The sequence below is a fragment of the Glycine soja genome, chromosome 7 (assembly GCF_004193775.1).
Source record: "Glycine soja cultivar W05 chromosome 7, ASM419377v2, whole genome shotgun sequence".
Lineage (NCBI taxonomy): Eukaryota > Viridiplantae > Streptophyta > Magnoliopsida > Fabales > Fabaceae > Glycine > Glycine soja.
Genome location: NC_041008.1, coordinates 6497514 through 6523633, shown reverse-complemented (window position 1 = coordinate 6523633; position 26120 = coordinate 6497514). Strand labels below are relative to the sequence as shown.

At 31.7% G+C, this 26120-nt stretch overlaps 3 protein-coding genes across 7 annotated transcripts; 1 reads left to right on the top strand and 2 right to left on the bottom strand.

Annotated features, from left to right (window-relative positions):
• Nucleotides 1-1277: 1277 nt before the first annotated feature.
• On the bottom strand, nt 1278-6745 carry LOC114419349 (protein PAIR1). 3 transcript variants are annotated; one of them, XM_028385005.1, is made up of 12 exons: nt 6481-6744; nt 5905-6064; nt 5106-5250; nt 4795-4932; nt 4370-4422; nt 4080-4271; nt 3831-3896; nt 3686-3735; nt 2572-2713; nt 2275-2365; nt 1727-1879; nt 1278-1511 (listed from the first exon to the last, which is right to left on the bottom strand). In XM_028385005.1, exons 1-11 carry the CDS (start codon nt 6546-6548, stop codon nt 1782-1784), a joined length of 1203 nt encoding a protein of 400 aa, XP_028240806.1. In that variant the 5' UTR covers nt 6549-6744; the 3' UTR covers nt 1278-1511; nt 1727-1781. The 3 variants fall into 3 exon arrangements, with proteins under 3 accessions (XP_028240806.1, XP_028240807.1, XP_028240808.1); XM_028385006.1 differs by having other exon boundaries at nt 4795-4929; XM_028385007.1 differs by lacking the exon at nt 1278-1511 and having other exon boundaries at nt 1742-1884; nt 6481-6745.
• A 7457-nt stretch (nt 6746-14202) lies between these two features.
• Nucleotides 14203-22354, top strand: LOC114418432 (U-box domain-containing protein 33-like). 3 transcript variants are annotated; one of them, XM_028383762.1, is made up of 9 exons: nt 14203-15304; nt 15845-15966; nt 16035-16156; nt 18866-18970; nt 19160-19562; nt 19652-19798; nt 20030-20560; nt 20772-21539; nt 21909-22354. In XM_028383762.1, exons 1-9 carry the CDS (start codon nt 15037-15039, stop codon nt 22089-22091), a joined length of 2649 nt encoding a protein of 882 aa, XP_028239563.1. In that variant the 5' UTR covers nt 14203-15036; the 3' UTR covers nt 22092-22354. The 3 variants fall into 3 exon arrangements, with proteins under 3 accessions (XP_028239563.1, XP_028239564.1, XP_028239565.1); XM_028383763.1 differs by having other exon boundaries at nt 14208-15304; nt 19655-19798; XM_028383764.1 differs by lacking the exons at nt 14203-15304; nt 15845-15966 and having other exon boundaries at nt 16045-16156; nt 18811-18970.
• Nucleotides 22355-22789: 435 nt separating this feature from the next.
• LOC114418433 (cell division control protein 2 homolog D-like) lies at nt 22790-24808 on the bottom strand. Its single transcript, XM_028383765.1, has 8 exons — nt 24494-24808; nt 24263-24404; nt 24129-24190; nt 23936-24047; nt 23770-23863; nt 23614-23683; nt 23277-23415; nt 22790-23189 (listed from the first exon to the last, which is right to left on the bottom strand). The coding sequence occupies exons 1-8, from the start codon at nt 24727-24729 to the stop codon at nt 23097-23099; spliced, it is 948 nt and encodes a 315-aa protein (XP_028239566.1). The 5' UTR covers nt 24730-24808; the 3' UTR covers nt 22790-23096.
• Between the last annotated feature and the right edge of the window lie 1312 nt (nt 24809-26120).

Sequence of the window (26120 nt, the reverse complement as noted above, 5' to 3'; positions counted from 1 at the left end):
GGGAAGTGTTGCAAAAAATTTCATATAATAAGCCATTACAAAGTTAAGTACTTTTGGTGTACCAACATACACTGGGAGTGTGGGATGTTCATCTTTCACTAAAGTTGGTTTGAGTCACGTCTCATGTTTCCTCTCTATTGGCACCCACTATTATAGACTCCACTCACGTACTCTCTTAGAAGAGAGATTTTCTCTCCGGACGAAGCTAATGCCCTACTTGGATAGGGGCGTTCAACTAACAAGTTAGAATTATGATTAGCAACAAATTAGTGAAAAATTAGCTCAAGAATCTATTGTAAAATTATGTTTGAGATAAAAATAATTTTGTCAATGGATTATAACTCTTGCTTTTCCATTCATTTTGCTTTTATTCCTTGAATTTATATTATAACACGTGTCTTATTATTTCTAATTACAAATTTTACGGCATCTTTATGTGAGTTTTACTGTTTAGAAACCGTACGTTAAATAAGTTGTACGGTTGGAAGGAAATGAAGTGGTAGAGAGTGAAATATATTTTTTTTCCTTAAAAAAAACGATATTACATGAAAAGAGAAAAAGCTGTAATCCAATATATAATTTGAGAGAAAGTTGCACAATTTCAGGGATGAAGATACTACTTTATATTGGCCCAATTGACTACACATTGTGTTGTGACGAGATTTTGTGGAACTGTGATATATTTATTATTATTATTATTAACATTAATTTCTGATTTTTGCTAACATACTAACAAGAACAATCATTTAGCTAGAGCTTCTGCCTTCTGGGTTTAGATACATAACGTCCGTACATCCAATGACCCAAAGAAAATCCACTCCATCTACTATTTCCAAATTTCCACCAACACAAGGCTCAAGCAAGCCCAACAATTTGGTACAGCGATAGAAAGGGAAGAACACATTTTTCTTCAGAAAAAAGTTCAATTGTCCACGGAATAATTTCTCGTCTTTATTTCTGTAAAAAAAAATTCTTTTTTTTTGTAATTACTATAATGAATTAATGATTAATTTCTTTGCGCTGAGTAAAGTACGCCTTTCTTTTTTTACAATTCTTACAATGTGAGAAAAATAAGAAAAAAATCTGAGACAAGATAGGATAAAATGAGAAAAAAAAAACTTGTAAAAAGTATTATAAAGATTTGTATAATAAAACTAGAAGAAATGATAAAACCTAGTAAGCTTTCAGTGAAGTTGAATATCTTGCAATCAAATTCAAAATAGAAAGAACAAATAACTTTCTATGGGAAATGCACTGAACAAAATTAATAGTACTAGTTAACAAACCAAATAAAAACGAATAATTTCTTAAAAGATAAACTTGGATACAGTTTAATACGTGGTTTTGATACTATTTCTAATTAAAGTTAAAAATGAGTAGTATCTGTATAACAAAGATTTATACTAAGGTGAGATTTCACTTTATTAGGGAAAATACCAAAAGTTCCATAACTTTTATCCAAATTTTAGCCCGGGGTTTTTCCTTCTGCATCTGAAAGTATCAAATTCCTCCTGCACAACCAAGAAAGAGGCATTAAAATGACATCCATATTACTGTTCTTAGCTGTTATTGAATAGTAAAGATAGCTTGTGGACCATTCAATATTACCCATTTCTTACAAAATTGCATAAATAGATGGTTGAAAGTTGAAACCATTCAATTAATCTACAGTTGTGGCAGACAGTAATATGACAGACACATGGAAGTCAGAATTGGAAGAGGTTACCTTCACTATATTGTTGTTTTTTTTAAAGGGCCTTCACTCTATTGTTATTATAGTATTAAAAAATACTTTTCCTCTTGCGCCTCCTTGCTTTCCGCAAAATTCGCTCAGTTTCTTCCAGTGCTTCCTTGGTCAAGTTGCCAAGAAGGTTTACTCCTGTTCTTTGTGGAAACATACATTTAGAGCAGTTATCATTTGTATTCAAATTACCAATAATAAGGAATTTATAATGAGTTAAATTAAATCTATATATTGCAAATCAATGAATACACATTGAGCTTTGATATATCATTGTTGCCGAATTAAAATCAGATTTTTAACTGGCCATAAAATACATTTTTAAGTATAGTCATATAGTAGTAATATTCATTGCCTTATGTAGTATCCAATTCCCGGTATTCTCATGAAAAATTATTGCCATCACCTCTTTTATGATTTTTCCACTGAATAGTATCAAAAGAACTGCGTCTAAGTTTTGTATACTTTTCATACTACAGTACACCATAAAAGAAAAAAAAATCAGGAAGTTCTATTGTAGCTTTGTCTACTACCTGCGTTTTCTTGGACCAAGCAGGAAAAACCTCCATCAATCTCCTCATCAGATTCAATGACAATAGCACAGTCTCTACCTCCCCTTATATACTGTCATTGAAACAGTACTTGGCAATTGATAAAGCACATATAAGATTTGTAAAATACTAAAAGTAATAAAAATAAATCATTTTACTTGAAAATGAAGTTGCAATTGTCACTGTCAAATGCATGTTATATAACCTCTTCGTATCATATAGTCAACTTATAAAAAGACATGCAAGTTTCGAATGGGAAGAGACAAATTTTTAAAATACCTTCTGAGTGTGTGGTTCTTTTTTCTTCTGCACCTTCTCAGAAGTTCTATCTGAAAAAGTGACTCTTTCTTTTTTTACTGGCTTCCAGCCTCCGCTTTCCACCTCTGGAGCTACAGTGGCTTGTATACTCACCTTCGCCTCACTGAAGTCAAGAAAAATACCTTGACCTTGGTCATGATTATAATCATAACAAATGCTTTTGCAAGCGTCAGGTATAACCAGTCGTAAATAGAAGAATTAATAATTAATAATTCGATATAACGGGGAGAAACAAATATATAAAATAAATCATCACTCCAATATAGCCAGATTTTGTCAGCCAATAGCAAAGGCCGAAATTATAAATAAAACTATGTAGAAAATCGAATAATTGCTATCACGTGTTTGTCGTGAAGTAAAGGCAGAATTCTCCAGAAAAATGATGAATAGCCTCCAAAAGAAATGACTCACCCGTTCAGAAGGTGAGAATTTTGAAATACATTAATTACGGAAAAGTGAACCTTAATTTATGAAAAAACATTTGTGATATTGATGGATTAATGAATATAGATAGACCCAGGTTTCCTCCGGCAGAAAGAAAACATACATGCATTGCTAGAGTGTCCCACATTGAATAGAATAAACTACCTGACTTAATATCTAAGTCATGAAGTTCTCTCACCTATCAATGAAAGCACCAAATTGATAGGACTTAATCACATGAGAAAATCTCAATCCGAAAGTCCTAACAATTGGTGTTCTTTCACTCTTTTTCATAACAATAATGTTGATTTTTTTTTCTTCTAATCCACATGAATCCATATGAAAGCTAGGAAATAAATAATTGTCACTAATCTACTATTTCAGATCAAAACTATGTCATGTCATATATAATTAAATCCAATCTACAGTAGATTTGTCATCACATCGTGTAGTGAAAGTATATGATAAAATTATTAATATACAAATTGAAAAGTATGTGATAAATATATGTTATGTCAACGCTTCAAAATTGTTTCATAAATAAAATTTACTGAAGTTGACGAATAATGTAGACAAATGGATGTAACTTCCCTCCTTAATTAGACACTAATAGAGTAATAGTAGAGTAGGTGAAGTTAAAAGGTAAGCATACTTAGCAAGAGGCTGACGCATTTTCGGTGTGGTAATCTGTTTGCTAGTACTCTGCAAGCCAACAATGGAACAAGCTAATCTTCCATTTACCATTAGAAAAAAACTCAGCAAATTATGTTAATAGTTCAGTAGTAGAGATAAAGCACCTTCGAAGACAAACTGGTCGGCACCAGATCCTTTTGGTTGACACTTTTTAGATTGCAAGAAATTTCCTGCAAGTACTCATTGGCAAAGCATCATTGGTTGACAGTCATCTGGGTGACTATAGTGGTGAAAAAATAAGAGGGTTTTAAGAAATCTTTACATTGTAAAAATTATACGTACCTAACCTTAAAAATTAAAAGTTTACTACATGTTCATGTTTTAAGCATTATTAATTGTCATATGGTACGTGCCTGCATTTCCTTGGTGATGTTACGGAGATCATTTTGTACATTTTGCAGAGAGGCTTCAATTAGCTGAGGTAACGCAGAAACTGCCAAATATACATCCTGTAACTTCTCTTTCTTTGAAACATGGCTCATTTGTTCAGCTAAAGATTTCAAGCTCCTTTCAATGATTGCTTTAATTTCTTCTTGTCCTTTAGTCTGATTTAAAACCAGACTATCAGTCTCATTTGTTCAGATAAGGGTATCCATTGATGTTAGTGAAATCATGCAAGTCAAGACAGTAATCAGGCTATTACCATTAACTGAAGTGAGTTATCCTGAGCAATCAACTTCTGCCTTATGCATTCCACTGAATGGAAGCGTGGAGTTAAAATTGTATAAAAGTAATTCACGTAATAGTCCGAGCCACAGAATACTATCAGATTATTATAAATTTGAAGATGAGTGCAATGCATCCATCTGAAAAAAGTCTAGATTGAGCAAGTTGGCATCAAACAGTAAATCGAGCCAGATATCAGAGTTCTTAGTATAAAAAATGAGCCTGCCTTCAGTTGAATTGTGTTTCAAAGAATATAAAGTTGTTGGAAAATGCAACATAAGCAGAGAATCAAAGGAAAGGCATACAAAATTCGGTAGAATGTCTTGGTTGGTATAAATACAACTTCCAAGAATCTTTTTCAGAATATAGTCAATGTCAATAGTTATAATGTGAGTTCCTTACCCTCCAAAATAATTTCCTTTGTTCCTTTGTTTACTTGCATTACGTCACTTTGAACAGAATCCAAGATCATTGTGAACCTGCTCAATGAAGTTTCCATTATGCCAATTCGGTGTTCAAGTCCTTCACTTAACTGACCTGCTGGAGCAAATAATAGACTTATTATCATCAGTAAAGTAACATGCAAACGTAAAAGGACTCTAACTCAGTTGACTTCCTGCCTTTGTCTCATGGTCACTCTTAGATATGTCTAATGGGGATGCCAAAAATATAAGCTAGAAAAATAAAAACATATTTTCATTAAATACTCTTACTTTTATGATCTGCAGAATTCCATTTGAGCATTAGATTGGATGAAGATCTTGAGTTAGGTGCTTGACTCTCTTCCCGTGAATATGTAGGTCGGGACAAGCTAGAAATCCTCCTCAAAGAGTTCTCATGTTCTTGAGAACCAACTCTCTACAAGGATTGTAAAAATATAATAACATTCAAATAGAATCCTGAATGCTCTCGTAGTTATGCTTATATACCAAATAATGTTCAAAAACAAACAAGTGTTAGGATTACTTAAAACATTTCATAATTGAGTGAAGCATCTAAGAAGATGTTTTCTATTTACCAGGAAAGCTTACTGGTAATAACCTGCTAGTATTATGCATTTGAATAATCGGAAGCAGGGTATAGGAGGTTTTTCCAATGAAATTTGTCAACCAAACTTACATGCAGTGCTTTTTAGTGTTGTTAACCTAGATTGAAATTTCAGCTTGATAACCTATGCTGATCTTGAATGCAAACCTTTTCGTTATATGAATTACCGAGCTAAAACTCCAATTGTAATCGGAAAACAAAACCAATATTACCTAAGGAATGACATCTAAGTTTTGTCCTAAATCTGTAGTTTTAAGTCATTGCTACACTCTCTGTCCTTGTAGCCTAAGCAGCAGAGACTAATTAACAGCATCATTAGCGATTTCTCTCGCAGATCATGCTTTATTTCTACTTGTTTGACATTAGGTTTTTCCGAAGTAAAAAGAAGCATAATCAAGCTAATTTTCAACTCGAACAATAATGCTACAAGGAAAACCGGTGCATCATCATGAAGCAAGAATTAACCTGATCGTTAGTCGTGACGGCCTCGTCGAGAGAGTTTTGGGAGAAATGCGACAGCACTCCGTGCTGAGACGAAAGTCCCTGAGAAAGCGACTGCTGAGATGGCTGCGAGCGATGCTGAGAGTGAGACGCTTGCAATCCACTCGATATATTGTTCGCTTTCCTTCAAACAGCAAAAACGATAAAGAAAAAAGTGTCAACATCAGCACTACATCACTATTTGTTGCATACAGATAGCTAAAAAAAGAAGCACGAATTCGAAACGCGTCATAATAATACGCCTGAACTACGGTTTATCGGAGTTCGCACTAGATAACACAAATTACAAATCATTTTAACTTAGTTCCAGATCTCGTTATTTCGCAGGATCCAAACAAAACGTGCTCTGAAGAAAATCATGATATTCGAAAACACGAAGTGAAATGAATGAAGCAAAAAAATCATCCTCGAAACAAACTAATCGAAGTGAAATGAAAATCTACAACTACAGCTTCTTCGCTCGGAACAAACTAATCAAATGAGCTTATTCTATAAGAATCAATGGATTGAATGAAGTGAAACGATGAGAGAGAGAGTGACCTAGGATAAACGAGAGGAGGAGGAAAGACAGAGATGGAGTTAAGATCGCAGGCTTTGTTGATCTTCATTTTTGCTTCCGCTCGGAGATGAAACGGCGTCTAGGTCATCGTCGTCGGAATCTGCGGAAACGGCATGCGTTTCGAGTTTGAGAGGAAGGAATGGCTCAGTGTGAGAGAAGAAGAGAAGGAAAATGGAAACTCGAGGATTGCAAATAAAGGCGGGAACGGAATGGGAATTTGAAGGTGTGTGAGAGAGAGAGAGAGAGTTGGTTTGGTTAGGGCTGGTATTTATAGTAGTGGGTTTAAAGCTTAAACAAAAATGGGCTGGATCACAAGAGACACAGTTCTTCCCTCGAAGTTCAAATTAGGAAGAATTTCAGATTTCATTTTCCATGTCTTTAATAATTATCCTGATTTAGGATTAAAGAAAAGAAAACAGAGAAAATTATAGATGATTATAAATTTTTATTTGGTTAAGGAAAAATATAAAAAGAGAAATATAAACTCTCACAGATAAAAAAAAAACTTGTTTTTTAAAGTTAAATTTTCTCCTCTCTCTCCTCTAAAACAAGCAAAGGTCAAGGTGTGTTAGAAAAAATTATTTTATGTTCAAAAGACTTTTCCATTAAAACCATTTTATTGAACTTGTAAACATATATGTTTTTTTATAAAAATATTCATTATTAAAACTGCAATTAATAACTCGTTGTGATGTGTTGTTAATTCGGATAAGTATGAGCTTTTAATTAGGAGTGTGGATGTATTTTAATGTAATTTTGGATTATATTTTAAGTTATTGTTTAGGTTATTTTTAGTATATCTTTTGTTTTACTTAAAAGTTACTTTTAAGTTAAATCTAAGAGCTTAAAAAATAAAACTTGTTTATCAATTTACATTTTTTGTGTGCTTAAAAGTACCTTTTAAAGTAAAATTTATTTGGTAATTTTTTAAATATTATGATTTTGTTTTAAAATAGTAGTTATGTTGTCAAATAAAAAAATATATTTATAAAAATCAAATATATTAGTAAAATTAATTTAATTTTCATAAAATTATTTTAATAAAAATAAAAATATATATAATTAAAAATTAAAAAATATTTTATTCTAGTGATGTTTTGAAATATATATATATATATATATATATATATATATATATATATATCATATTAATCAAAGAAATTTAAATATTGATTAAAAATATAAAGTGTTTAATTTATTCTATATTTTTATTTAATAGTATTTTAAATAATTAAAAATAATAATTTCATTACAAACAAGCATTAATAAAAAAAAGTATAAGTGATTAAAAATAGCTTTGAAAGCACAATATTCAATTAGATGAAGGCCAGCAGACCACGTCATATAAAAGAAAGCTTCCTAAAAAATTAATAAAAATATAGGTATATAGTAAAGTAATTGAAAAAATAACATACAATATTTGTATACAGAATTCAAAGTGAGGTCCAATATAAAAAGTTCACACAAGGTCCCCATAATTAAGCTCCTCTAATTCAATTTTCTCGAAATTCCTTACTCTAATGATTTTTCTAAAAAAAGTTATTTGATTAAGAACTTTTACATAAAGAGTGTTTAAGGAAAAAAAAAACAAAAACAAAAAAAGTTGGGTTAAATATTACCAAAAATAATTTATCGTATCACATTTTTTTCTATATTATTGAACAATAAGCCAAAAATGAAACTTATTACAAAAAAATACACCCACATCGGTGAGATAAACCTCACTAACCCAGTTTACTTAGTTAGGTGCCCAAATTATGTTCCAGTTTGCTTTTAGAGTTAGAAAATATTTTTTAATTTGAACTTGATTGAAAAATGATTTTTTAATATAAATATACAATTGAAATAAATTTGTAGACATAATCTAATTAATTTAAGAAGTTAATTAGGCCCCATATATATGTTGACCAAGAAGAAGAAAATGCTCGAGTCCTGCTTCGTTATCATGCATATTCCCTGGCATATTCTTCTGCCGGTGTCCAATTGCAATTCCATGCATATAGTTATTAATTAAACCATTAATGTACACAAAACTATTTATTTTTTATTCTGTCTTCATTAACACGTAACGATCCTCATAGTTTATAGTATGATGTTAATGTTAATTAATAAAATAAACGAGGTTCGGTTAGACTAAGGGGCTAACCAACCATATGTCCAAGAATCATGCATGGACTCATTGCGACGCCAATGCTACAGCAGATATGGAATCGTTATGATGCCAACTTCTTTAATCAACAGTTCATGCAATAAGATATAATATTTACTTTGTTATATTATATATATTGCTCCAAAATAAAATAAAATCTATAGATAGATTGTAAATAGTTGACCACAATTAAGTTCATGTAGATAGATTAATTGTACGATGAGTTTGTGTAAGGTCTGAGTCTGACATACATATATATATATATTGCAGTTGTTAATACTTAATTCCGATCTTAGACCTACATGTAAATTTATTTTTTGATAAAATTTTAACGAACACAGTGATCCATTTTCTAATTATCTCGATTCCATTCTCGAGTTTGCCAGTGGGAGACAGTGGAAAAGCTATTAAAAAATACTACGAATAGTATTTATTTTTTTTATATTGACACATCACACATTCCTCCCCAAAGGAACAAAATCTATGGAATAAATTCGGCCTCTTCCTAGAACATGATTTACTGAATTAATTGACCTGATATACAAGTTAAGCCTACGTTTCTTATGAATGGCATGACCTATATATATTTCCTTTCTCTCTCTTTTTTTTACACCCCTTATTTCCTTTCTTATTCTCTAAATTTTGGTGTGTTAATAAACTTAAAAAATTAACACAGGAAATTTAAATTAATGCCAATTATAAAACGAATATCTAAGTTTTTTTGTTTTGTTTTTCTTTCTCTCATAGGGAACTTATCTAAGGAGACATCTCTGCACTTTCGTGGATCTTTACGAGGAAGATAAGATTTCATATTAACACAGTTTATGGCTGGCATGAAAGCTACGTTTAGCCTCCAAGCTACCACTAACCACTAGTTTAGTACTGATCATGTTTGCAATAAATGATTCTAGATTAATTTCTTTTCCTTTGCGAGTCTCTCATTCAAAAATTTTAATGGACTGTCATTTAGTTTAATATCTTAAAATTAAGATTAAATTATTTAGATACTCCACGAGTTTGATGCTTCACGAAAATGATTATTAATAATATTTTATTTAGTTTCCAATCCAATTTTAAATGAGTCAGAATTATTTTTTCCTGATGAACGAAAAGGTTAAAATCAAACAAATATTAATTCTCAAAATCAAACAAATTTTAGATAAGTCCCCAATATTAAAGAAATTCTAAATAGATCTTTAAATTTTTTTAATTATTTCATCTGCATCTTCAAACTTAACCATTTAATGTTATTTTGTTTTCTTAAAGTCATACATATTTTTTTTTTTAAAATTCAGAATAACATGATTGATGAATTCTAGTTTCATAGACTTATTTAATATTTAATTTTCTTAATTTTAAAAACTAACGTTACACCACTATTATACGCTTTTAAGTACTATAATGGTCTTTTTTTTAAAAAAAATAATCTTCCACGAGTTGTTAGTCTCTCACGTACATTTCCTTTTCCTTTGCCTTTCTGTCATTCTGCGTAGACTTTTATGAACATCTTGTGGTAAAGCATGCATATAACACGAAATTAAATTCAATCAGAGTGGCCCAATACATGCTGCGGGAAAACAACTTCTCCTGTCAAACGTTGCACCATGATGTATTAATTCTATTTTCTTATGTGACACATAGACTGTTTAATATTAAATTTAGGAAAAACTATGATTGTTAGGTAATTGAATTAAATTTGCCCGGAGAAAAGAAAGTATGTGGGTTCCACTAATTAATTAAGGGTCATTTCTTTCTTACATATTTGTTCCATCCAGTTTTAAGTTTCTTCTCGAGTTCTTAACTTAACCAAGTGAGGAAGAGATTTGCTCCACGTGGAAGAACATGGATAAGTTTGATGCTTCTTACAATTTTTTTCACAAATTTATAGATAATTTTAAATTTTTTATTCAATATAAAAGTCGTAAAAAAATAAGACGGATTTTTTTAATAAAGTAGAAAAATACTATGATATTATAAAATGCAATTAATTAAAAAAGTAAGTAATATTTAAATGTTATCATTAAATGTTTGAAATTTTGTATAAAAATAATATTATCAAAATTGTTATATTTAATTTATATATTATAATTTTAACTTGCCTCCATTTTTTTCTCACGTTACTGGTGTACAATGACATAAATGAAATTTGAATATAAGATCTCCTGCAAATGACCTAAATCTCTCATAACTAGTCTTACCCCAATATATGTTTATATATTATATATAAGTGTATGAAATGACTCTTTTTTAGCATTATAGATAATAATTATTAATGTTTTACTTAACTGTAATATTGATCGTCTTTCAACAAACAATTTGTGTTATATATATATTAGAACAAGTTAAGAAAATAATTTAATTAAAGCTATTTTTTTAATGCATTGGAAGAGTTTATATACAATTTATTAATATTTATCTTATGAAATAAAACATCTGTATAGGTATTTGGAAGAACTTATGAAAATATATAACTTTAGTATCTATTCATAATTCAACTTCATTATTTCAATAGGCTCTTTAAGATAGATAATCAAAATATATAGTTTTCAAATTATATTTAAACAATTTAACCTATTTTCTTCAATTATAGAAATATCTTACAAATAAATATTTATATGACAAACACTTATTTAATAATACTTAATTAAGCTACTACTTCCTTAAACAAAACCTTTAACAAATTAAATGTAATATATTGTTATTCGGTGGAAGAATTGTAGATTCATAATTGTCATGGCTGAGATGACTTCAGACGACGAAGCACGGCGTCAGGTGGTGTATCTGCAAACATTCTGATGCTTAAGTTAGTATCAGAGGGAGAAAAGTGTATAAAGAGTTAGCATTTATACTTGTGGTGCCTTGTTTATACACTCAAATTTGGACTAGAAAGTTATAACATTATATTAATTTTTTATATACTCAATTGTATTGATAGATTATAACATTATATTAATTTTTATGAAAAAAAGAGTCCATATAAAAATTTAAAAAGAATAGACCCGTTTGCCCTTCTCTAGACTTGTCTTTGGATGAAGAAATTTTATTTTAAAATTATATAACTACTTCAAAAACCATTATTTATATTTTTTCATTTATATAAAAATATTTTCCTTGTTATACAAAAACATGTGAAGTTTGCTAATATATATCCTAACTCATTTTAAAAAATATTAATAAGTTATATCTTTAATAGTATTCTAATAAATTGAAATCACAATTTATTAATTTAAATATTTTTTTAAAAAAGATGGACTATATTAACACACATTGTGCTAATACATCATTCCATCTAACTTTTTTTTAGAAGTATATCAATAACTTATATGTTTTAGAATATTTTAATAAAATTAAAGTTATAATTTTCTAATTCAAAAACTAAGTAAAATTATTTTATGCGAGTGATTTCATTATCCCTGGGACTGCAGGTTGGGAACTTCTTGCCTTTTATCTCTATATTTTTTTGAAATAATTTATGTTTTAATTAACTAATACTATTACATCTTAACGACATGTAAAAATCACTTCACTAATTGCATATATAATTTCATTTCAAAATAATTTTACATTCTCATTTTTATTTAATCTCCATTATCGTTTATTTTATCTCATTTTTATTATTCATGAAATATAGAGAGACAAAATGCTTCTTTTTCTTTAGTGCAGTGTAGAAAGACAAATTTTCCATATTTCTTTTTTGGCATATCTCTTTCCGTACGGCAAGAAGTGTGACATGCGACAATATCTCTTGCTACGTTGAGTGAAAAAAAATAAAAATAAAAAATCTGTTCCCACGCTGCAGTTTTGATAGTTACTTCTGAAAGTTAAGTTTGATTTCTAAATAGCAAAAAAAAGCTTAATTATCAATTTAATTTCCCAATTATATTAAATATTCACAATTTGATGCTAAACTTTTAAAAGATTTAATTTAGTTCATCACCACCACCTTAATCCACCCAAAGAGCACACAAAACATGTTTTTATCTAGCCTACCCAAACAACATCGTGTCGTCATGTCATTATTGTGCCATCATCGCACTGTGTGAAAACCTTATGGGATGAAATAACGCGGAACTAAACATGAAAAAGAAGAAGAAATGAAAATCGTTTTATTTTTAAAACTAATAATAAGTACATTAGGTGGTTAAAAACATCATTATTCGTAAATAAAAATAGCAGGAATTTGGGAGTCCTAATGACATCCACTTAATTTGACAAAAAGAACTAAACCGATCAATTTTAAAATAATTTTAGATTAAATTGAAACTTTTAAAAATTTGATGATCAAATTAAATTTTTTAATAAAATTTGGAGATCATATTCATAATTAAGAAGACAAAAAAGTTTGATTTCTAAATCAACCAGTAGGGCAAATGCCAAATCAGAGTGTGCGACGAGTTCAGAACTTCGATGTTTTTATCAAAAACAACAAAGACCTGTAAATACAAAAAAAAAAAAAAAGTTGACTACAAATTACGGAAACCGCGTGTGACGAGAAATCGGGTTATTATTTTCTTATATTTAGTTTCTCTTTCATTCAATTTTTTTTTATAATTGTTTCATTTTCATCATATTATTTATTATATTATTAATCTATCTTTTTTATCACTTTTTTTTTACCTCAAAACTAGGAATCAACATGGGTCGGTTGAGATAAGATTCAGGGTATTTTTTTTTTTACCTGATCCGATCAATTTTAATTAATTTAGATCAGATTGATTTTTTCCTAGTTTAAGTTTACAATGGGATCCAAACAATCTAATTCTAATCGGATTAGATAGGATGATTGGATTTATTACTATAATAAAAAAATATTTTTTTTTCTAAAACAAAATAAGAAAGTGATTCTCATATTATGCAATTTAATATATTTAACTCAAAAACAATTTTTAAACTATTAGTCTAATATCAAACATGTTTCATTCCAAGTAAACAATTAAATCACATGTCTTACATTATAATTATAGTAATAATTGATTATAGTATTAAAATAAATAAAAAATAATTGAACTGTGCTACAAAGCCAAAACTCTAACAATAAAACATATTAAATAATTAGATTGGATTACATCTTTAAAAGTAATACTCGTGATTTGGTCTGAAGTCATCATATTTATAATTTTTTAATTCAATTTGAATCAATCTAAATTTTTAATTTGAATCGATTTAGATATCTTAAATTATCGGATTTATCCGAATCCATGATGCAAGTGACTTTATCCGCAACTGGAGAATTTGATCCCTACATGTCACAATCTCAAATGAACGAGAATCATTCTCTACTTACTGGTTAAAAAAATTAATCAACACAAAAAAAAAACTCTTACTACAATCTTTCCCTATATTTTTCTCTCCTTTTCTTTCTCGATGTCAAACTAACATAAGGGTGTGCAGCATTATCATTATTGGATATCATTACAAGTTGCACCTGTCCTGATGTGTGTTTGGTTTATTATTAGGATGTTTTCAAATGATTATTGAATCAAAAGTTACAAATTTCTACGTCTTATAAAACATATATGAGAATGTATCTCTTCATTTTTTTTTTGGTGAAGAAGTGTAAGTAAAATTTAATGTTAAACCAAATACACACCGAGATTACATTTATTATTCCAGAAGATTGAAAATTGGAAGTCCAAGTAGTGTGGCTAAACTTTTTCTTCGAAACTTCGCATGATGCAGGCATAGGGAACATGGAGAGGGAGAAGAAGAAAAAGAGGGTGCATGAACCAAAAGTGATAGGGACACGGGGTTATTCTTGTAATTTCCTAGGTTTCTCTGTGTTGCTATTTATGATTACTTCGGTGTTTCTTCTGTTTGTACACTACCATGCTATGAGCTCAAGACAGCGGCACCCTTTTCCATTCCTATGAGACAACAACACAGATAAACACCAGCAGATAAAAAAAATAAGACCATATCTTTTTCATTTCATCACTTTGTGTCATCAGTTTCCATCACCCTATGAATTTTTTATTTTTTATTTTATGAGGATAGACAATGGACATGTTGCATATTTGTGCAAATTTGAGTGTCCTAGGTTGAGTTTGTGCTACTTATAGATACAGCAAAGCTGATTTTTTTTTTTTGGTTGAGTGGGAATTTCGTTTCAGCTAGGAGAAAATTTTGGTTATGAATTCTCTTAATTGAAACAGGTGGAAAGAGCTTTGGAGAGATTAAAGAAGTGGATTCCTTTTTAGTTATAGAGAGAGTTTTTGGTTAGTTTGAGAGATTTCTACAAGTAGAGAGAAAATCTCTACAAGTTGAATTCTTTTATATTACTTTGTCTAGAAAATTGAATTGATCATTTTTTAGTTTCGGTTTAATGTGATTCTCTTCAGAAGTGGAAGAAATAGTCTTTTAACTTTTCAACCATTCTTCATCTATTAGCATGGCTATGGTGAGTTCTATGCCTGCAACTCCACCACAGGTCAATCCTGTGAACTCACTTCGTGATATTGGGGTTCCTGGAATCATGACCAGCAGGAGAAAAATTGTAAATAAGCCTAGTCCAAGTATGGTTAATGACACAATCTATGTTGCTGTGGGAAAGAATGTGAAAAGTAGCAAATCAAATCTCATATGGGCAATACAGAACTCTGGAGGAAGGAGAATTTGCATTCTTCATGTTCACGTGCCAGCACCTATGATCCCCTTGAGTAAGTTTCCAAAATGTGTGTGCATATGCAATTTTGTTTGTGGATTGAGATTATAGTTTGGTAACTTAAACTGTTTCTATTTTCTCTTTCTTTTTTGAAATTTTACACAAGCTAAACCTGCTTAAATTAAAGTCAGTGGCTGATTCCTTGTAGACATAATCAATCAAAAGTTAAAGATAATTTTATAGTAACAGTAGAAATTTTATTAATTTTTAACAAATCTTAGGCTTTTAAATTATAATTGATTTTGCCAATGAACATTATTCTTCTCATATGAGAATTGCTCGTTTGGTGCGGATATATTGCCTTGATGACCATTATTTTAGAAATTACTAGGTGACTTGAACTAAAACTCAAAGTGGCCTGAATTTATGATGTTTTCTGGGTCTGCTTTTGTCAAATCCTACATTTCATGTATGGTTTATTGTTTCTAGCAGTTAATTTCAAGGACTGAATTTAGCTGTAAAAATACTTTGTTGTCCTGTGTCAATTTTCATTTTCTTATGATGATCTTTAACTTGTTCATTTGGATATTATTAGTGGGTGCCAAATTTCCTGCTAGTGCGCTGAGAGAGGAGGAAGTTCAAGATTACCACGAAACAGAAAGGCTAAAAATGTACAAGACTCTGGATGCCTATCTTTCTATCTGTCAAGGGATGGGGGTAATTTTTCTAGTAAACCTTATTTTCAAAAGTAAACTTTGCTTTTTACTAATAATTTTCTGATATAGGTGCGTGCAGGGAAACTACAAATTGAAATGGATTGCATAGAAAAAGGAATTGTTGAACTCATCTCCCAGTATGGCATACAGAAGCTTGTGATGGGAGCAGCATCAGATAAGTACCATTCAAGGTAAGAGAACTTAGAAGCAAGCTAACATATTGTAGCCATATTATCTGTGTGTGACTTTGTAGCTTTCTGTTAACCATGTTTTACTTTCACAGTTTTGAATTACTATTTCTCAACATTAACATTCTTAGCTATGGAGCTTAACCTTGATCTCTCCCCTCTTGAGAATTTTTGTAACATCTTCTACCCGACATATATATAAATAAATAAAATATATAAAAATATTAAACAAATTCACATGGGTAAAAGGTTCACCTATCACATTCACTTCACTATTACCAAATAAAACTTATTAAAAATATATTTGGCTCAAAACAAGGCCGTCAAAATTTACAAAATATTTTGTTAAATCAGTGAGGTAAAATAAAATAGACTAACATCATCCAATTAATATAGAAACTTATTTCCCAACGTCACATCCTATCAGAGTATTGTGTCCCGACGTCCTTCAGCACAAGATTCCTTAAAGTAATTCACCTTGTCATCTGCTCCCCCGAACACAAAGTTCAAGATCATCACATGATCCAAACACAAATAACACACAACACACGGGAAGTGAGTTATCACATTCTTAACTAATGGAGAGAAACAAGACAACACCACACGTCTCATTCGTTTTCACAACATTCACGTACTCAATGATCAAAACACCATCTCACTAAATCAATTCATATCGATCAATACACAAGCGTTATACAACAGATACACTAAGACTCAATCCTATATGTAATATGGTACCATGTCAGTGAAAAACCTCATTGGGCGCCTAGGAGTACATGACAAGACAAACCACACACTGGCAAGTCAGGTCACTCTTACTAGATAAAATCATAGGGAGACCAGTCAGGGTCACGTTGTTTTGCTAGAATGCTCCAACCATATGAGATCAACATAGGCTTAAAGGAGCACTCAAACTGAGTGTATTTACCCCCAAGGCCTACACTCCGAAGAGTCCGTCAAGGTCTCTCTCTCCTGATTCAGGTCCAACCCAGAAAATATTTTAGCACACAGACTCTATCTATGAACTGTACAAAACACACGACTCCTCAATCATTCTCAAAATAGTTTTAACTCGTCGTCCTTAAAGGGTCTTATAGTCGTGCTATTGTACAATTCATAGTTCACAACTCAATGCACACAACATCTCAATCACGTGCATACTCAATTTATCACATACACTCGATCTCAATCACAATGGTATAATATCAATTTAACACGTTATCACACTTCATGAATCATATACACTTTACCTATGAACTATGCAATACACACAACTACTCAATTGTTTTCAAAATCATTTTAACTCGTCAGATTCCCACAGCAGATCCCATCACACTACTCGTCACCCTTAAAGGGTCTTATAATTGTGTGATTGCACAGTTCATAGCTCACAACTCGATACACACATCTCATCTCAATACACATGTATTTCACCATTCATCACATGTTCAATTTATCACATACTCACAATTTGAATCACTATTTCATAATCTCAACATAACAATTTATATAAAAGGTTTATCACAACATGGAGAGTAAAACCCTTCAAATAATTTCGTACAATTATACAATTAATCAAAATCATGGGTCAAAACACAAAAACATCAAGAACACTCAAGTTTATCAATCAATTATCATCAGAACATCAATTGGTACGTAAAACACAACAATATTGTATTTATAATTGTAAAGGAAAAATTATAATTCAATAAACATTCCAAAATAAACCCCAATTTAATTCTCTAAGGATTCCTACACATGTTCATTCTAATCCCAATTGCGATAAACTCATCTCTTACCTCTAAGCGGGCTCACGTGTGCATAGTGACAGCAATAGCGGCATCTCTAGTAGTTTCCTGAGATTTTTCCAATTTTTCTTCCGACTGCTCTGATAGGGTTTCCAAACGTCAGAGAGAATGAGAAGAGATTGAAGCCTTCATTCCATGGTCCTACGTGCGATGCATTTTTCTCCTTCCACAAACATTATTTTGCAAATCCAAATGGTGAAGATGTTTGGAATTGAATCGGGAACCATATATCAAAATTTCATAACGATCCAACGGTTAACGAGTTCGGTATCATAATTTTTCTAGGACAGTTTTGGATTTCTACGGGAAAAGAAAAAGTTACGATAAAAAGGATTTTTCTCTCAGCTCCGACATCTTTTCGTAATTTCCAATGGTGAAAATGCTAGAAATTGAGTTGCGAACCTTGTGCTTAAATTTCACGACGATGGTGAATGAGTATGTGAAAACTGAACTAACCCTATTTATAACTAGGGTACTCACATCCTATTATTTACTTTGTTTATTTTTTATTATTTTATAAAAGAAATTCTATTTTATTCTTTATCAAATGAATAAATAAAATACTCTTTTATTTTCTCTGAAACCATTATTTTAATTAATAAAGTTATTTCTTCTTATTTATTTAATTATAAAAATCCATCATTTTTTTTAAACTCTATTTATTTACATATAACAATCCTTTTTAAATAAGTCTAAGAAAAATGAGATGTTACAATTTTGGCCCCTTAACAAAATTTACAACCCTTTGAAATTTATATTCATTCGTAACTTTGCCGGACTATGTTTCATTTCATAAATTCTGATCATAAACTATTTGTAACCTGAGTATTTTTGTTATCTCTATATCAGTTATGGTAAAGCTACTATAATGTTTCCAACGAGCTCCCACTTCATGATGTTGCAGGAGGATGACGGCCCCCAGGTCTAAGAAAGCTATATATGTATGTGAACAAGCTCCAGCCTCTTGTCATATACAGTTTATCTGCAACGGCTACCTCATACACACAAGGTATGTTGTGTTATGAATAGAGATAATTTCTGAAGTACAAGGGATAGTGTCACATGGAGATAGATGTAATTTTGGAGAAAGCTTTATAGTCATGTCTTGATTTTTCTTTGAACTTTGATTTGTTGTACTCTCTCAATAGTATTTGATCATATTATCTTTGGTAATGATATAAGTGTCATGTCAACTCAGGGATTGCAGTTTGGATATAGGGAATGTAGAGGTTGCATTTCCTATGGCGCAGCAAATGGCAAACTCTGAAGTTGGAGGTTCTCCTAAATTGAGATCCCAATCAATTGTGCAAGGGCAAAATCATGGGATAAAACTAACTAATCCAGCTCAAGAGTTATTTCGTAGAGTAAGGTCTGTCAATGATGGACATAGGAGGAGCCTTGCATCTGTTTCTGATGAGTCATATGGGCAGTCAGGGAGGAGTCCTTCAGTTTTCTCAATGTGCTCTCACAGTATTTCAGTTGAACCAGGATTGACCCCAAATTTGATAAGTGATGGCAGTGAGAATGAATTAGACTTGACTTTGAATGGCCCTTTTCTGATTAACAAGAATCTTCATCATTCAGCATCTCCTAGTGTACTGGTATGCATACATTTTCCTCTTTCAGAATATGTATGGTGTCTTACAACCGAGCTTTATGATAATATTTTAAAATTGTGATGGAACACTAGCAGGAAATGGATGGAGGAATGGATGATGCTCTCTATGATCAACTTGAACAGGCAATGGCTGAGGCTGTGAATTCTAAGCGGGATGCATATCAAGAAACTGTTAGGCGTGGGAATGCTGAAAAAAATGCCATTGATGCTATTCGCAGGGTACCTTTTCTTTTGTTGAGTTCTTATTACTTCTGCAATGTGTAGATGATCATGTTTATAATGTGAATATGATTCTAAGTGGTAAAGCATTTGCAAGACCTAATTAGAATGTTAACTGATGCTAAGATCATTTGTATGGATAAGCATTACTTTAGATTGTCTTATCATGTGCTGAAATTGCAAATTGATATAACCTCTAATTAGAATCTTTTTGAACCATCCAATTGGCAGGCTAAAACCACTGAAAACTTGTATAAAGAAGAGCTGAAACTAAGGAAAGAACAAGAAGAAGCGGTAGAGAAAGCAAATGAAAAACTTAATAATATGAAGAGCCAGACAGACAAAGTTAATGAGGAACTCCGACTTGCCTTATTTCAGAACTCATCACTAGAGAATCAAATTGCATCAACTGAACTTATGATAAAGGAGTTGGAGCAAAAGATTATATCTGCCGAGAACCTGTTACTAAACTACAAGGATGAACTAGATGATTTGCAAATACAGCGTGATATTGCAGTGGGAGAGGCTGAGGAGTTTAGGAGAAAACAATGGGAAGCCTCATCAAGCGCACACAAGCTTCAATGCTTCTCAGAATTTTCCTTTCAAGAGATTAAAGAAGCAACAAGTAACTTCAATCCATCCCAGAAGATCGGAGAAGGCGGATATGGAAGTATATTTAAAGGTATCTTGCGTCACGCTGAGGTGGCTATAAAAATGTTGAATCGTGACAGCACGCAAGGACCTGAGGAGTTTCAACAGGAGGTAGGATGGTTTGAGTTTTGCTTGATATTTTGGACATCATCCTATTATTTTGGTCAGCAATAATAATTTTTGGCTGTTTGATGTTCTAATATAAAATATCTTTAAGTTTGCTGTAAACTTGTAATGTGCGAGTCATTTGAATGGATCTTATCTAGTCCAGTTTTGTAGTGAAACAAATATATTTTTTACCCCAGTTTTGGTTTTGTATCAGGTTGAAGTATTGAGCAAGTTAAGGCATCCCAATATTATCACACTTATAGGAGCCTGCCCAGAATCTTGGACTCTTGTCTATGAGTATTTACCCAATGGAAGCCTTGAAGATCGTCTCAACTGCAAGGATAACTCACCTCCATTATCATGGCAAACTCGAATTCGCATTGCTACGGAACTTTGTTCTGCTCTCATTTTTCTTCACTCCAATAAACCTCACAGCATAGCGCATGGTGACCTAAAACCCGCCAATATTCTCCTTGATGCAAACCTTGTTAGCAAGCTCAGTGACTTTGGAATCTGCCGTATATTATTATCCTGTCAAGACAGTTCCAGTAACAGTACTACACAGTTTTGGAGGACTGATCCAAAGGGAACTTTTGTGTATTTGGATCCTGAATTCCTTGCTTCTGGTGAACTTACACCAAAGTCAGATGTTTATTCATTTGGAATCATTCTGTTGAGATTGATGACTGGGAAACCAGCCCTGGGAATAATAAAAGAAGTGCAATATGCATTAGATGCTGGAAAGTTGAAATCAATCTTGGATCCTTTTGCTGGAGACTGGCCATTTATGCTGGCTGAAGAGTTGGTTCGCTTGGCTTTGAGGTGTTGTGAGATGAATCGGAAGAGCCGGCCAGACCTTTATCCAGATGTTTGGAGGATACTGGAACCAATGAGGGCTTCTTCTGGAGTCACAAACACCTTTCAACTGGGTTCTCAAGGGCTATGCCAACCTCCTCCATATTTTATTTGTCCAATCTTTCTGGTAAATCATTCTTTCTATCTTCATTTTTAGTTTCAGCTCAATCAAAATATGTATCCTCTGATGCTTTAGGATCTTTTTTGGAACAGTCAACTCTTCAACGTTCAAATAATATGCATTGAAAATTAATCAAAGTTTTGTGAGATAATTTTTGTTGGTTATGTCATAATAATGTTTACTCTACATATATACCCTTTTTGTGTTAGTTCATACTTGCCTAATTCCCAATGTGATTTTTGTTTCTTAACATTTTAAAGCTTCATTTATACAAAGGTTTTCCAAATCCATGCATCTGTGAACGATAGAGCTTTCCTTTAGAAAAAAGAGTAGTAGCCTAAGAAAGTTCCCCCTCATTGTTTTCCTACTTTGCAGGAAGTCATGCAAGATCCACATGTAGCCGCTGATGGTTTTACTTATGAAGCTGAGGCTATACGTGAATGGCTAGAAAGTGGTCATGACACTTCACCAAGGACAAATTCCAAGCTTGCTCATCGCCATCTTGTTCCCAACCATGCTCTTCGCCGCGCAATTCAGAACTGGCTTCAAAGTCGCTGATCAAGTTTTTCATTTTTTTTTTATCTTCCCTATTGAATTGTATCTCTACTTCATATTAAGTTTATAGGAGAAATTGTTATCATATCATTTTTGGTTTCTTTTACAAATCATTTTGTATAGCCGTCATGTTGTTTAGGTTCCATTTGTGCTTTATCTCTCTACCTTCAGTTATTGTAAAAAGGTAGCATATGATGTATATATGGCTAAACATTATTTTACGTAGTTATCTTTGGCAGTGGGCAATGCTATCGTCAATCTTAAAATGAATCATTTGGAGATGAACCATCCCAACAGCATGCAAGGTAAGAACCATTCAAAGTTTATATCGACGTAAACTAAACTAAAATCATTCAAATTCAAATTACAAATGTTTAAGCATATATTTTTAACATTAATAAGACATTGTGATTCTATCATAATTAAAATCTCAGTAGATACAAATTTAGATGGTGAGTTTGTTTAACATCTCTTTAACAATACTAGTTTCTTGTAAGAATGTCCAAAATTGAATCAAACTGTGTTGTAAATCATCAGATAGATCCTAAAAAAGAAAGAAAAGTACAATACAATATAAGGAGCTGGGGGGAAATGGCATCTTTTAAAGCACCAAACCGTTATGAGATTCAATCCATTAGATACAAAGATTCTCCAAACCCATGGGGACATGTGAATCATAGGTATTCTCAATTAAAAAAAAGTTATGTATGAAAGTTATCCCTTCATTTATAGGAAGTCATGCAAGATCCACATGTAGCTGTAGATGCAACTATCTCTATTGCTTTATATTGAAAACTAAACAGAACATTTTTTTTACTAATCCTAATTTCAAATGTAGTTTCTGCAAATAAATCCCAAGCGCAATCAATCACTCCATCAGTCCTCAAATATGAAAAGTTAAACAGCAAAAGTCCATCATCCTAAAACGATACACGCTCGAGAGAAGCATAAAAATAAATTGGTAGTCATAAATTTCTACAACCAAATCTTGAATCAATCTGTGTCTTTCTAAAGATTCCTCTTGTCCAGGTCATCGAAGTAAGCATGTTCCATTGCTTTCTTTGCAGAAATCCTCTTGGAAGGTTCATACTCCAACATTTGCTGAAAAGAAAAGAGGGAAAAATATAATGAAATAAAAATCAACAGGAACCAGTACTAGAAAGAGTTAGTTAAAGAGCAGCAACTTACAGATAGCAAATCGAGTCCAAGCTCCTCCAAACCTGGAACAGCCGTTGACAGACTTTGAGAGTTCCATTGGGGGTATTCATGCCAGTCCTTTAGTTTACTCACCCCTGGCCACACCTCTTCATTAGGAGTACCCAATAGCCTGCACAAACAAACAGGGTAGTACAATTATTGTAAACAAAAGCAAACTAAACCAGTGACACACATATACATATACACAGACATATATAATACACAAACAATAAACATATACATAAACATACACACACAATACATATACATAAGCAAGTGACACACACTCACACAAGCAATACATATACATAAACATACACACAGATACCTGAATATATGCAGGAGTTGTTGAAGCTCGGAATCACCAGGAAAGAGAGCTCGTCTGGTGACAAGTTCGGCTGCAATTGAGATGCAAATAACATTCATTAGCAAACACATAACAAACACGAAATAGCAGTCGGTTAACCAAGATGTTTATCCTTACCAAATATGCAGCCAACGGACCATATGTCCACTGCCATTGAGTAATGGGTAGCACCCAAGAGGACTTCAGGAGCTCTATACCACAGGGTTAGTATCTGAAAATACAAAGATTATTAACGAAGGAAGAGGAAAACAAAAGGTGCTATCTCACTTTTCTTTTTATCTACCTCATGTGTATATTTCTTAATTGGCACAGTAAATGCCCGAGCGAGTCCAAGATCAGCAATTTTAAGCATCATTGTTTTTCGGTCCATCAACAGATTGTGAGGCTTCAAGTCCCTTAATAAATAAGTAAAAATTCAATTATACACGTGTGAGGGAAATGAAAGGGAACAAGGGTTAAGGGTTAAGTACTAGTACCTGTGCAAGATCCCATGACCGTGGCAGAAAGCAATCCCCTTGCAAAGCTGGTACATCAAGCTCTGTAACCAAATTCACAAAATTGAATGAACATTGAACAAATTCACAAAATTGAGAGAGATATAATATATTACTTTGATAGTTTCGGGTGGAATGTTTTGTCCCGGTTGATCGAAGGAGCGGATGAATTTCTTGAGATCAGTGTCCATGTACTCAAACACCAAGTACAACACTGTCTTCCCTTCCTTGTTCTGGCCTTGCTTCACATCCATTAACCTGTGGAATGAAAAAACCATTAAAGATGATTTCAAAGAAAGAAAAGGTTACATTACAATAAAACCAAGAAACTAACATTTGGCGAATACCTAACGACATGGGGATCGCGAGAGAGCATTCGCAAGATGGAAACCTCGCGAAGTGTGGTGGGAGGAACACCGTCTTGGTCCTCGTGAAGACGAGTCTTCTTGAGAGCAACGATTTTCCCAGTGGCCTTCTCTCGTGCCCTGTACACCTTCCCGTATGTCCCTTCTCCGACCTTCTCAAGCTTCTCGAATGCCTCCTTCGCCGATAACACTACTACTCCTGCGCCCGTTTTCTCCATCTCCGTCTCCGTCTCTCTCTGTATCTCTCTGTAACAGGTTTTTTTTTTTTTTTTTGAATTTCAATTTTCAAATCCCGCACCCTTACTACTATCCCTCGCTAACGGTAAATTAGGAATATATTTATACACTCCGATTATGGATAACTAGAAAGTACAAATGATTAAATTTAATTAACATTGTTAAGAAGATAAGAATAAAATTAAAAAAATAATATATTTACTAAATATAATTGAAATCATAAAATGTTGTATAAATATGTAATAAATTCAGGTATAATCTTATGAAGTTAAAAAAGATATTATTTATAAATATTTAATATTTTAAAAAATTAAGCAACTCTATAAGAATATATTCTAATTTAATATATAACAAATAACTTAGTTTTTAGTGATTTTAAAAAATAGAACCTTGTAAATTAAAATATAAATGCAAATATAGTAATATAATAAAATATATCAAGAGTGCTTTTTTTTTTTCCTGTTTTTCTTTATGTACCCATTATTCTCACTCTTTCATTTGCACTCCTTAATAAGTGATAGCAAGAAACTTTTTTTTTCTTCTCTAGGGAGTCTTAAAAAAATCTACACTAAAATCTGACTTTATAATGGATAGTGAATAAAAAAAATTGAAAAATAAAAATAAAAAAGTGAATGTTGTGTGTTCAGCTGTTTGAGTTAATGTTGTGTTCACGACGTGTAAAGTCAAAAAAAAAATTTGGGCACACATTCATTAGATGTGTTTGTGCTTCCTTTGTCTTGTGTCCAATTACAAATCCAAATCTATGCTTAATAGATGATAATTAATGATTGAATTTAGATATTTAGATGAAATAATTATATATTCTAGGAATTTACTTACAAATTTTTTAATTAAAAATTCTTAAAGTAAAAAAATAAATTGTGGAAACAATTGTTCGCATACTACTGTGAGTGCATACGTCATTGTTGCCTATTCTAATTGATGATTCAACTCGATCTTACTCCTTTTGTCATGTCCAACAACCCAAATGACAGAAAATCAACCTTTCAAGATGGCAACTAAATCGTCTTTCCATGCAGTTGGATTTCATGGAAGAAGATGGGATGACTAACTTTATGAGAATAATTTCCAACTGTTTCATATATAATACTTATAATGTTACTCATCCCCTCTTTGTGCATGAAATACAAGCAACAGTACAGATAACAAGTAATTTTTTTATTTAAATATTTGTAGTTAAAACAATGTGACAAATAGGTGTTGTTCTTACAAGACAATTATTTTTAAAAAATAAAAGTAAAAATTATAAGAGATCAAAGAGAAAATAATTGATATTTGTAAAAAGAAATTATAATTTTCAATTTTTTAAAAAACATATTTATATACATGTATAATTAAAGGATTGTTTTTT